Here is a 12,533-nt window from a genome sequence, read left to right on the forward strand (position 1 = left end):
TCACACAGACACAGAGACGTGCACACACAGTCACAGGCACCTACACACATACACACACCAGGTCCCCCGTGGGCTGTCACCTAATACAACAAAGTAAGCACACGGGGATCAGGCACCCCAGACACCCATGGACTGCTGCCAGGAGCTCCTGTGCCTGTCCCAAGGGGTCCCTGGGTTGTGTGCACCCTGCCTGTCTCCTCTGTGGCGGGAGATGGTCCCACGAATGCAAGTCATTCTCCAAACCTGCTGAGTCTCCACCAGCCAACAGGTCTGGTCCGTGGCTCATCCTGTGTTCAGATCAGGTAAACTCCAGGTACACAAGTCATCTCAGGTCCTCATGAGTCCAACCCTCTGTCCACTCTAATTTTTCTGCCTTCAACCCCTTCCTAGGTCCACAGCTTTTAACGCTGAAAGCTGGGGTTCCCTGGGTTTCAGGCACCTGCTTAATTAAAATCACTAGGGACAATTTTTTTTAATATGGATGCCTAAGTCTCAATCCAGACCAACTGAGTCAGAATCTCTGGGGGAGGCAGGCATCAGGATTTCTAGAAGATCCCAGGTGCCCTCCTGTGCGGCCAAGGCCTGCCCAGAAGCTGCCCAGCCAGGTCCTGCTTGGACCACCACCAGCATAGCATGCCCACGCTCCATTCATTCCACGGAGCTCCTACCGGAAGGTGGTGCCTGCCCGCACAGTGGGAAAGGCTGACAATAAACATGAGACCTATCACAATGAGTCATCATAAACGTCATTGAGGTGCAGTGGGCATGTGCAGGCTTTCCTTCCCCGTCACTGTTATTGCTGTGGGCAGTATTGTTGCGGCACAAGCTGGGCCTCCACAGAGCGGGAGGGGCTCTGACCCAGAGCTCACCTGGCGGTGCTGGCTGTGAATTCAGCACTTCCAGGTCCACCTTTGGAAGACGCATTTAAATATATACATATTTCAAAGAGAAAGAGAGAGATAGAAACATCAGTGATAAGAGAGAGTCATTGATCCATCCCCACGAGGTCCTGCTGCAGACCCTTCAGCCACCTTCTGCACTGAGGATGGAACCCATTGAACCCAGGACCCTTCAGTCTGCAGGCCGACACTCTATCCACCTAGCAATACCAGCTAGGGCCGGAAGGTGCATTTTTATCTGGACAGATGTGCTGACAAGAAGGAGCTTTTTTAAAAATTAAATGTATTGGGTGGCATCGGTTAATTAAATTTATTGGGGTGACCTGGTTAACATTATATGAGTTTCAGGTGTACACTTCTATGATCATCTACTGTTTATTGCATTGTGTGCATTCTTACCTTAAGTTCCCTCTCCAGTGTGCGCATTCTTATCTTAACATTACTGCTTTATATAAAAGTGAGTCTGGCCCAATAAATAAACCCAGCGAGACGCCATCGCATACAAACAAGGTGGGAAAGTGAATCGGTAGCCCGGGCGTGTGGGAAAGTCAGCGGCAATGGGCGCGCAATGGGCAATTCAAACGGAGATGGGAAGTGGGGGGGCGGGGACTCTGACCCAGCTGGTACCCGGCCCTGCTCCTGGGGACCCAGTGGAGATCACCTTTTCATAATCCAGGAAGACCTTCCCGTACCCCGACCCCAGCGGAACCCCCAGGGCCGGGACGAGGGGCTGCGCGGTGACCAGCGGGAGGACGGGTGGGTCTGGCCCTTGTCCCTGAAAAGCAGTTCAGCCCCCAGTCGCTCCAAGCCCCCCCGCCCGCGCCTCCAGGGAGGCGGCCCAGGTCCGCGCACCGGCCTGGAGGCGGGGGACACTGACCTGGGCGCCGAGCTGCGCCGGGCCGGCGACGAGCAGCAGCAGGAGGAGGAGCGCGCGGGGGCCAGGGAGTCGCATCTCGCCGGCTGGGACCGCTCTGCCTGGGAGGGAACGGCGCTGTCCGGCTGCTGCCGAGTGTGTCCCGCCGGTGCTGAGCGTATCCAGCCAATGCCCAGTGCGTCCAGCCCACAGGGTCCGGGCAGTGGAAGCGCGACCGGCCGCCTGGGAGGGGAGCAGAGGGGAGCGCAGTTAAACCGGTGCGCGCCGCCTGGGGCGCCTGCGGCCACCAGCGTCCGTGGTCCAGCGGTGGGGGCGCGGGAGGGAAGCGCCGGCCGCCAGGCGGGGAAGGAGGAGGGGCCGCCCGGCCAGGAATGCGCCTGGAGCGCGCCCAGCCCGAGCCGCAGGTGGCGCGACGCCAGGACCTGGACAGTGGGGAGTGTGCAGGGCCCCGGGGAAGGCGCGGGGTCCGCACGGAGCAGGAGCACGAGGCCAGGCGGGGCACGCACCCGCGAGAGGCCTCCTGACCGGCCCCTTCCCCGCGGGGAGACTGCAGCTGACACTCCCCGGCCCCCCACGCACAGTGCGATTCCCACCCAGTTCTGTCCTCTCCACAGCCACGCACGAGCACCGTCCTCCGCCGCAGTGTGGCAAGGAGATGGGCTGCAGAAACTCGACAGGAGGCCGACCAAGCTCTCCATCCGCGGAGGTCCCTTGCACCCGGGGTCTGTAGGAGGAAGCAGATGGCCTCCCGCACTCCTGGAAAACATTATCTAAGTTCTCACTGGAAAATGTTTTCAGAGGCAGCGCTGCAGATGGCACGGTGCACACCACGTGTGCCAAGCCCCACATCTAGTCCTTTTCCGAACCTCACTTAGCAGAGCCCACTCGGAGCTCAGCAAGCTGCGCCTCTGGAAAGGAGTGTTTTCCTTGGAAGGCAGAAGGGGTTGGGGAGTCCCCTGGGAAGCGTGGGGCAGAGGCCAGCGGCCACCTGAGCGTTCACTACCCAGAAAACCCCACGGTGCCTCTCTGGCCACCTTCCTGCCAGAGGAAGTGGAGCGGCCCATGTAAGTGCATGTTGCATCCCTGGTGAGACATCTTGAAGAGAGACCTGGGCAGCTTCGCTGCTCCCTTGTCCAGGTGGAAGGGGCCAGGCAGCCTGCGGAGACTGGCTTACTGCTCCATCTGTCATGTGTTTGATGTCTGTGCCCACGCAGTGTCCCCTTTTCTCCCTGTACCCCTCACCCACTAGTGAAAGGTTCCTTTTGGCCAGTGTGGTCTTGTTCATTTTGCATCCTATCCCACCTGTGTTTGCGCTGCAAACCGCCCCCGCCCTCCTCCAAGGAGGGGCAAGGAGGCCCCAGGAGGCTGATCCAGATCAGATGCCAGAGCCCTAAATGGAAGGCGGCCATAGGACAAAGGTAGCAAATGGAAATTAGTAAGCAGGAAAAAATACCAACCACCACCCACCCTCCAAAAGCCCCCAAACCCGGCTCCTGCAAACAAAGTTCCTGAAGTCCTGTGATCGTGTATGTAAGTAAAGGTGGGAGGAGGCCCAGGGCAGCCTGTCCTCGGCCAGCACAGGTAGCTCTGGGAGGAGCCCTGAGACTTGAGTTTGCCTCTGGGACAAGTCACTCAACCACACTCCATTCACTTTCTTCATCCTCGAAGTTGGGAATCGAATCTCGGTCTCTTTCAGCTTGATGAACCCATAGAGAGAGCAAGAGAAGAACAAAGAAGGCCAGAGTCTGGGTCCCAGGGGCTTGGTTCTCTGTCTCACCTCCCTCGACTTTTGGTGATGGAGGCAGGCCCTGCAAAGCCAGACCCTGTCAAGTTTGAGCAAAGACCAAGGCAGTAAGCCAAGTGTCCTGCATTCAGGGCTCCCAAAATTAACCTTATCTTAATATAATGGTTCTGTTGGCTCTCTTTTTGCTTCTGTCTACAAAAGAATGCCCAGCCTAGGAAAATGCCTTATGAGAATTTATTTGAGCCAAACTAACGACAATTGCCAGAAAACAACATCACAACAGATTGAAAAATGCTCCAGTAAATGGCAAGTTTACAGCTATCTATATTAATAAAAGGGTAATATGCTAATTAGACTGGGAGACCTTCTGGATGTCCTTCCAGACAAAGCCATGGTGGTGAGACAGAGGCAGTTAGGGGTGATCAGGCCAGGAGGGGAGGGAAGTTGGAGGTGATCAGGCTGGAAGGGGGGGGTCAGTTGGGGGCAAACAGGCCGGCAAGGGGGGGCAGTTGAGGGCAAGCAGGCCAGCAGTGGAGGACAGTTGAGGTAATCAGGCCGGCAGGGGGGACAGTTGGCGGTGAGCAGGCTAGCGGTGGGGGGGGAGGGACAGTTGGGGGCAAGCAGATCAGCAGGAGGGGGCAGCTTGGGGTGAGCAGGCTGGCTGGGGGGGGGGTCAGTTGGGGGTGAGCAGGCCAGCAGGAGGGGGCAGTTGGGGACAAGCAGGCCAGCAAGGGGGGGGCATTTGGGGGCAAGCAGGCCAGCAGGTAGAGTGGTTAGGGGTGATCAGGCAGGCAGGCAGGTAAGCGGTTAGGAGCCAGCAGTTCCAGAATGCAAGAGGGATGTCCGACTGCCAGTTTAGTCGGACATCCCTGAGGGGTCCCAGATTGGAGAGGGTGCAGGCCAGGCTGAGGGACACCCCCCACCCTCGTGCACGAATTTCGTGCACCGGGCCACTAGTCTATAATAATAAAAGGGTAATATGCTGGTTAGACCTGATGTCTTCTGGACATCATTACAGACGTCCTTCCTGACAAGCCAGGGCCAGGGGGAAGCCAGCTCGGGTCCTGGATGCCTGTGGGCGGCCCTGGGGAAGCCAGCCCAGGTTCTGAGTGCTGGAGGAAAGCCGGTGCCAGCAGGCAGGAGAAGGAATGCCTATGCTTCCATGAATTTTCGTGCATCGGGCCTCTAGTTTTAGACATAAAAATCAAAAGAGGATATGTAAAGAGGGTTACATGAAATCCATTAGTAGTTGATTAAGGGGGTGAGAGAAAGCAAAGTGGGGAAACCTCTGGGATTGGATAAAAAATAAAATGGAGAGACACTTCTTTGACATTGGTAGGTACAGAGGAGTTAACAGTCACAGCACAAAGGTATTCAGGGAACAAGATAACAATGAAGGATTCTGTGGTCTCGTGCTCTGGTGCATTGAGCGTGCCCAGGGGGGTTTGAAGATGACTCTGACATTTCATAGCTACAATATTTTAGATGCAAAGAGATAACAGACAGGCTCGCTTGAGGTAAGGACTTTCCTTTGTCCAGGAAGCTACAGGCCTATGACATGACTCCTTTCTAGTTATGGATTTTTACGTTCAGACCATTCTATGTGGTTTCTCAGGCCTCCCCTGAGCTTGTTAACTTTAGTATGTGGCCATTTTTGTGTCCATACTTCTATTTCCTCTATAGTTCGTTTTCAAGAGGATATTCTTGAGTGTTGGTGGGTTGGTGGATGGGGGTTTATAACATCTAAAGGAAATATTTTTAAAGGTTTGGGCAAAATCAATTGCCATCTCCTGAGTTCGGTGCTCTCTTGAATATGTGTGTTCCTAGTGTCATGTGGGAATGCAAAGCAAGACAGGAGGGTTTGCTGGGAGGTCTAGGCCCTGACCAGAAGCAGCACCAGGTGGAACAGCTGTCCTGCAGGGCCCTCTGGTCCCTCCAGGGGCCCCACACCACCCGGCTCACCTTCTGGGTTTCATGGGCTTCTTATCCACTTACCTGTGGCCGAACCCTGCCTGCCAGCTCATTTGAGGCTGCTTCTCTGCCTTTAGCTCCTTCACCCCACACTCATCTGTGCTTCTGAAAGTCACCAGCCCCCACTGGCCACTACGAGGGTCACAGGAACAGAGCCCGGTGTGGGAGCCTGACCCAGGATAACAGGGCAGTACGTGAGCAGTCCGAGGTCCCTTCATTACACAAACACTTATGAAATGTAAGGCAGGCACAGCCCTGGGCCAGGAGCTACATTATCCTGTCACATCTAGAGCCGGAGCCAACAAAACTATGAGTCCTGTGTTGAACTTTGAAGAGACTGTCTGCCCATGTATGATGTCATGACAGCGAGGAGAGATATTTCCCCCTAGAAAACAGTCTCCAGTTTAATAAAATGAAAATTGGTGGAAAAACAGATTTGCTTGTGCTATGATTAAAGACCAAACCCTGTTGCCACCTGCCAGAAGGAGGAAAACGTTGCAAATCCACTAATGCCATTCCAGATGCCTCTGGAAGGGACTGAGTGGTGGGTGCACTGAAGGACACACAGCCCGAGAAATGAGACACACGCACGCCAACCCTCTCCCCTCCATGCTGCCGGCCAGGCCTATTTCTTTATCCATATGTTGGGAACAGTATCTATCTGACGTTTCAAAGTAATGACTATAAAGTGTCTCACACTGTGCCTGTTGGTGCTTACTTAAGGTGGAGGGCATTGTCTAAACTGACTCTGAGTGTCCCTCATTTGGGGACAACATAAGAAAGAAACCAATATCTCAAGCACCCACTGTAGGCGAGGCCGTCTGTTAAGCAGTTCACAACAATCCAGCAAAATGGGTCCCACTGTTACTCCACTTTGCAGATTGGGAAACTGAGGCTTAGGCTGCTTCTGTAAGTTGCCAGAACTCCAAACATCATTGGGAGTGACATAACTGGGAGAGACAGGATTTATGTTTGGATATGCGGTGCCGGGGAGTGTGCTGTCCGCTGCACCATGCTGCAGGGTCCACACACAAGGACCTGCTCATGTGCTCCTTGGCCCTTGGCCCATAGTTTCTAGGCAGATGTATCAAAATTAGCTTCTGAAGAAACTTTCCAGGGTACATTGTTGCTGTAAACTGAGATTACAACTCTTTGGGTTAGGCCCAATGACAGTAACCTCCAAGGAACTTTCGAAAGTAATTCCTGGGTCTAGCATTTCATCTTCAGTAGTGTTCAAAACAGATGGCTTCACCAGGTGCCTCTATGTGGCCCTCAGATGCACTCTGCACCTTTCCCCACCAGCTGTCTGTCACGGAGGCCAGCCTGTAGGGACATCATCAGGTGATCGTGCCCTCCGGTTGGGTGTGACCAGTGAGAGCACAGTTGGACAAGGGTGATGTCATACGGTTGAGTCAAGCTGGCTGTGTCCCTTGATGGAAGGTCACTACTCTTTTCAAGGACACCTATTCTCCACAATCTCTCCTGGGGGATTCCGGGCCTCAGCATAGTAACAGCGCCTGCGTTAGGAGCCCTGGGATAAGGCCCTCCTGGTCGGTACTTCTACCAAAGATATGGTCCTGTCCATATCTTTGCAAAAAGGTCCTCTTACATTATCTTCACATCTCTTGGCTTTTGATGGATAAAGTGAGCATCAGAAAATATGCTTGCCTCTGGAATTGTGCCTCTAATAGGAAACGAGGTAGATCGCACATTTGATTAAGATTGTACACACACACTCTCTCTGGGGAAAGCACTGAGATGATTTTGACTAACCAATATCCAGTCTTCTCCTTTACCAACACAATCCAATTTTTGTTCAGGGCTGTAATATACCCAGTTAAAAATGCCCCTCCTCCCACCCCTGCAGACTGGTGCAGCCACTATGGAAAACAGTATGGAGTTTCCTCAAAAAATTAAAAATGGAACTTCCATTTGACCTAGCAATCCCACTTCTGGGAATATATCCTAAAAACCCCAAAACATCAAACAGAAAGAATATATCACTATGTTCATAGCAGTGTTATTTACAAAAGCTAAGATTTAGAAACAGTCCAAGTGTCTATCAGTAGATAAGTGGATAAAAAAGATGTGGGCCATTTACACAATGGAATACTATGCAGTTGTAAAAAAGAGGGATCTCTTACCCTTTGGGACAGAATGGATGGACCTGGAAAATACTACACTAAGTGAAATAAGCCAATATGAGAACGACAAATATCATATGATCTCACTTATTTGTGGAATCTAAAGAACAAAATGAATTAATCAACAAAATAAGACACAAAGCATGGACGCATGGAACAACTGACATACTTCAATATAGGGGTTTGGGGGACAAGAAGAGATAAACCAAAGAAATTATATGCATAGCTCATGGACATAGGCAATGGGTGGTGAGGACTTTGGGTGGGGGGGGTGGATGGGGGCTGGGAGAGGGTATAAAGGGGGAATAGACAGGAGATGACTGTAATACTATCAACAATAAAAAATATTTACTTTTAAAATGCCCCCCCAAACTCTTCAGACTTCCTTGCAATTTAGGCACCCTTAATTCAGGCCAAGTTGGCTGTGTGACCTGGTTCTGATGAGATGTAAGTGAAATACACATCTGGGTGGGGCTTCTTTGAGATTTCCTATTTAGTCATTTAGTATAGACTCTTTTTTTCCTGTTAGGTCCTTGAGCACAGACATAATTGCTGTTTTCAAGTCCTTGACTGATAATTCACCATCTGTTATGCTCTTTGGTCAGTAACCATTGATTGTCTTCTGAGTGTGGATCATTTTTTTCTAGTTTACTGGTATGCCTGGTTGTTTTGGATTGTATCTAGGGATTGTGAGTAATAGCTTATAGATACTCCTTTTCCTGCTATGTTACTCTGAATATCATTTTAAAATTGAGATATAATTCACAGACCATAAAATCAATCACATTAAAGGGTATAATGCCATGGTGTTTTTCAGTATATTCACAAAATTGTGCAACCATCACCACTAATTCCCGAACTTTTCATAACCACAAAAAAATAAATAAATACCCCCCCCCCCAAAAAAAAACATACACACACAAAAACCCATACCCATTAGCAGCTATCCCTCATCTCTTCATTATCTCAACACCTGGCAACAATTGATACACTTTCTCATCTATATGGATTTGTCTGCTCTGGACATTTTGGAGAAATAGAATCATACAATATGTGGCTTTTTGTGACTGCCTTATTGCACTTAGTATAACATTTTTAAGGCTCATTTCATATTGTAGCATGTATCAGTGCTTCATTCCTTTTTATGTTGAACTAGAGGCCCAGCGCATGATTAAATTGTGCGCGTTTAGGGTCTCCTATGCCTAACCTACCATCAGAGCCATGTCCACTGCCCCCGACACCTCACATGCTCCACGGACGCTGCCGCCCCTTGCCCTCCACTGGATGCCAGGTTCTCACCTTCCCTGGGCCTGGCGTTCACCCACTTGGAGGATGCCGGTAGGCAGCAGCCCCATTGTAGAGCCACTCTTGGCGCCCTTCCCTTTGGCCATGACCCATGGGCCACGCCATCAGGTATCGAGATGCTGGGATGTCCTTCTGCTCCACCAGCCTCTGCTCCGTCTTGGCTCAGGTAGTAACCGCTGCCGCCACCACAGTCGCCGTGCAAGAGTAAAGCCGGCAGGCCGGTGGCAACACGAGTGCACACTCCCTTACACTCCCCTTTGCACCTCTCAAAGGTTAGCCCTGCCCTGCCGAATCCAGCCAATCCGGGAGCCCTGCTGCCCCACCTCCAGCCAATCCGCTCGCCCACCGGCCTCACTGCCCCTGCCCCCAACTGCTTCCCAACCACCCTGGAGGCTCTCAGTCTTTTGAGCTGAACCTTGCAACCCGGTGAAGGCCAGGAGGGCCACCTGACACACCAGGAAACTGAAGTCTGAGGCTGAGTGTGAGCGCAGCTCCACTTTGTTCCCTCCCATGGAGCCTGTCCTATCCCTCTGTGCCAAGTGCTCAGGTTCCGCCCCTCCCTGATGTCAAGGGCCTATTCTGCCTCCCTGCCACCTCCTGCCGCCTGCCTCCCCCCCCCCCCACCCCGCCTCTCGCCCCCACCCCCATGCCCCCTACTGCCCGCTGCACTCGGCTGCCCATAGCGCCCTGGCTCTGCTCCCGTCTCCCGCCGCCTTGGCTCCATTCCTGTCTCCGCTGCCTCTATTTTGCTCCCTTCTGCAGCGCTTGGCTTCCTTCTATGTTGTCTTCAGTCTTCACTCCCTGCCAGTAAATGCAAATTAACCACCATCTTGGTTTGTTTGATTTGCATATAGTCGCTCTGATTGGCTGGTGGGTATAGTGAAGGTATGGTCAATTAGCATCTTTGTCTTTTATTAGTGTAGATAATATTCCATTGTATGGATATGCCATATTTTATTGATTTATTTGTCAGTTGATGGACAATTGGGTTGTTTCTAATTTGTGGCTATTATGAATAATGCTGCATATGTGTAAATAAATGTTTTCATTTCTCTCAAGTATATACCTAGGAGTGGAATTACTGATGGTAATTCTTTAATCATTTGATGAACTGACAAACTGCTTTCCAAAGTGGCTGTGCCATTTTAACTTCGTGACAGTAAATTATAAGGACTCTAAGTTATCTACTTCCTTATCAACACTAGTTTTCTTTCCTTTTTCATAATAAATAAAAATAAATAATATTGTTATAGCCATTTTAGTGGGCATGGAGTTATGTTGCTGTGATTTGCATTTCACTGATGACTAATGATGTAGAACAGACATTTTCAACCTTTTTCATCTCATGGAATGCATAAACTAATTACTAAAATTCTGTGGGCTATAATTTTTGACCAAAAAAATAGCTATAATTTTGATTGATTTACAAAAATTACCAATTCAATTAAAAAATGAGCAAAAGACCTTGACAGACATGTCTCCAAAGAGGACATACAAATGGCCAATAGATATACTAATTAGCTACCCTTGTTGCTCCAAAGTGACTTTTTAAAAAATCAGGTGTCTACTATACTAATAAAAGGGTAATATCCTAAGTAGACCGGACATCTTCTGGACATCCTTCCGGATAAAGCCACGGTGGTGGGGGCTGAGGCAGAGGTGGTTAGGAGCGATCAGGCTGGCAGGGGAAGGCATTTAGGGGTGATCATGCTGGCAGAAGAGAGCACTTAGGGGCTTAGGGGGCGATCAGGGGAGCAGAGAAGCAGTTAGAGGACAATCTGGCCAGCAGGGGAGCAGTTAGGGGGTGATCAGGCTGGCAGGGGAGGGCAGTTAGGGGATGATCAGGCAGGCAGGCAGGCAGGCCAGCGGTTAGGAGCCTGTGGTCCAAGATTGCAAGAGGGACATCCCCCAAGGGGTTCCAGATTGGAGAGGGTGCAGGCCGAGCTGAGGGGACTCCCCCATGCATGAATTTAATGCACCAGGCCTCTAGTCTATGTATATAAAAGCCTAAGCAACTGTCATTCAACTGATAGCTATGACGTGCACTGACCACCAGGGGGCAGACACTCAACACACAGACATGGAAACATAGAACAGACTGATGAATCTCAGAGGGAAGTGGGGAGGGCGGGAAGAGATTAACCAAAGATCTCATATGCATATTAGAGGCCCAGTGCATGGAATCATGCACCGGGTCCCTCAGCCTGGCCTGCGGGGATCAGGCTGAAACCAGCTTTCTGACATCCCCTGAGGTGTCCTGGATTGCGAGAGGGTGCAGGCCAGGCCGAGGGACCCCACTGGTGCATGAATCCATGCACCGGGCCTCTAGTACTTATATATAAAGATTTCTGGTACCAGGAATTAACTGATCAGACGAAATCTTATTATGTGACATGATGCAACTCTATTATATGATCTACATATTTATGGTTCAGGACAGGGCATTCACACCAGACAGCTATTGTGTTGGCTGCTGTAATTCTCTTTTTTACAATCTAAGTAAAAAGGGGTGGGTGCCCCAACCAAATAGTCAGGCATTGCATGTTTTAAAAATTCTTGGGGCACACCAGTATGAAATTGCATCTTTTCATATGCTTATTGATTAATTGTACCTCTTCCTTGGGAAAATGTCTACTTAGGTCCTTTGTTGTTGTTGTTGTTTTTGTCTTTTTATTATTGAGTTAAAGGAGTTCATTACTTTAAAATTTTTACTATTATTTTTTTTACAAAAAATCTACTTGATGTTTATTATACTTAGTTTCTCCAATGATGGTTTAGCAAATGAATTCTTTATATAGTCTAGATATATGATTTGAAAATATTTTCTCCCATCTGTGGGTTGACTTTTCCTTTTTTATTGAATTTATTGGGGTGACATTGATTAATAAAATTATGTTTCAGGTGTACAATTCTATAACACAACATCTGTATATTGTATTGTATGTTCACCACCCCAAGTCAAGTCTCCTTCCATCACAATTTATCCCCCTTTTACCCTTTTCTACCTCCCTCACCTCCCTTTCCCTCTAGTAATCACCATACTGTTGTCTGTGTCTGAGGTTTTGTTTTTGTTCTTTGCTTAATGGCTTCGCCTTTTTCATCCAGCCCCCAACCACCTCTCCTCTGACAGCTGTCAGTCTGTCCTCTGTCTATGACTATGTTTCTATATTGTTTGTTAGTTTTTATTCACTAGATTCCACATATGAGTGAAATCATATGGTACTTTTCTCTAACTGGCTTATTTCACTTAGAGTAATGCTCTTCATGTCCTGACGGTGTGGCTCCATTGTTTGGGTGTTGTTCTATGCACATAAAGGTTGCTGGTTCGATTCTCAGTCAGGGCACATGCCTGTGTTTTGGGCTTGAACCCTGGTAGGGGGCTTGCAGGAGTCAGCCAATCATGTTTCCCTCTCACATTGATTCTCTCTCTCTCTCTCTCTCTCTCTCTCCCCCTCTCCTTCCTCTCTCTCTCTAAAACTTTTAAAAATATATTCTCTAGGTCCATCCCAATGACACAAAGAGTAAGATTTCCTTTTACAGTTGAATAGTATTCTATTCCACTGTGAAAATGGAATACCACAGCTTTTTTATATTCT

General features: G+C 49.8%; 1 protein-coding gene across 1 annotated transcript in view; it reads right to left on the reverse strand.

Moving 5' to 3' along the window:
• Positions 1-9,023, reverse strand: part of FBLN7 (fibulin 7) — a 42,401-nt gene extending 33,378 nt beyond the window's left edge. The window contains exons 1-4 of the mRNA XM_070428352.1: positions 8,932-9,023; positions 5,513-5,620; positions 2,353-2,497; positions 1,777-1,995 (exon numbers count right to left, since the gene is read on the reverse strand). Of these exons, the coding sequence (XP_070284453.1) occupies positions 1,777-1,995; positions 2,353-2,497; positions 5,513-5,620; positions 8,932-9,023 (564 nt within the window). The remainder of the gene's footprint in view (positions 1-1,776; positions 1,996-2,352; positions 2,498-5,512; positions 5,621-8,931) is intronic.
• Between the last annotated feature and the right edge of the window lie 3,510 nt (positions 9,024-12,533).

Source organism: Myotis yumanensis, unplaced genomic scaffold (assembly GCF_028538775.1).
Source record: "Myotis yumanensis isolate MYYU_CA2020_CCGP unplaced genomic scaffold, mMyoYum1.0.hap1 SCAF_11, whole genome shotgun sequence".
In the NCBI taxonomy this organism is placed as follows: Eukaryota; Metazoa; Chordata; class Mammalia; order Chiroptera; family Vespertilionidae; genus Myotis; species Myotis yumanensis.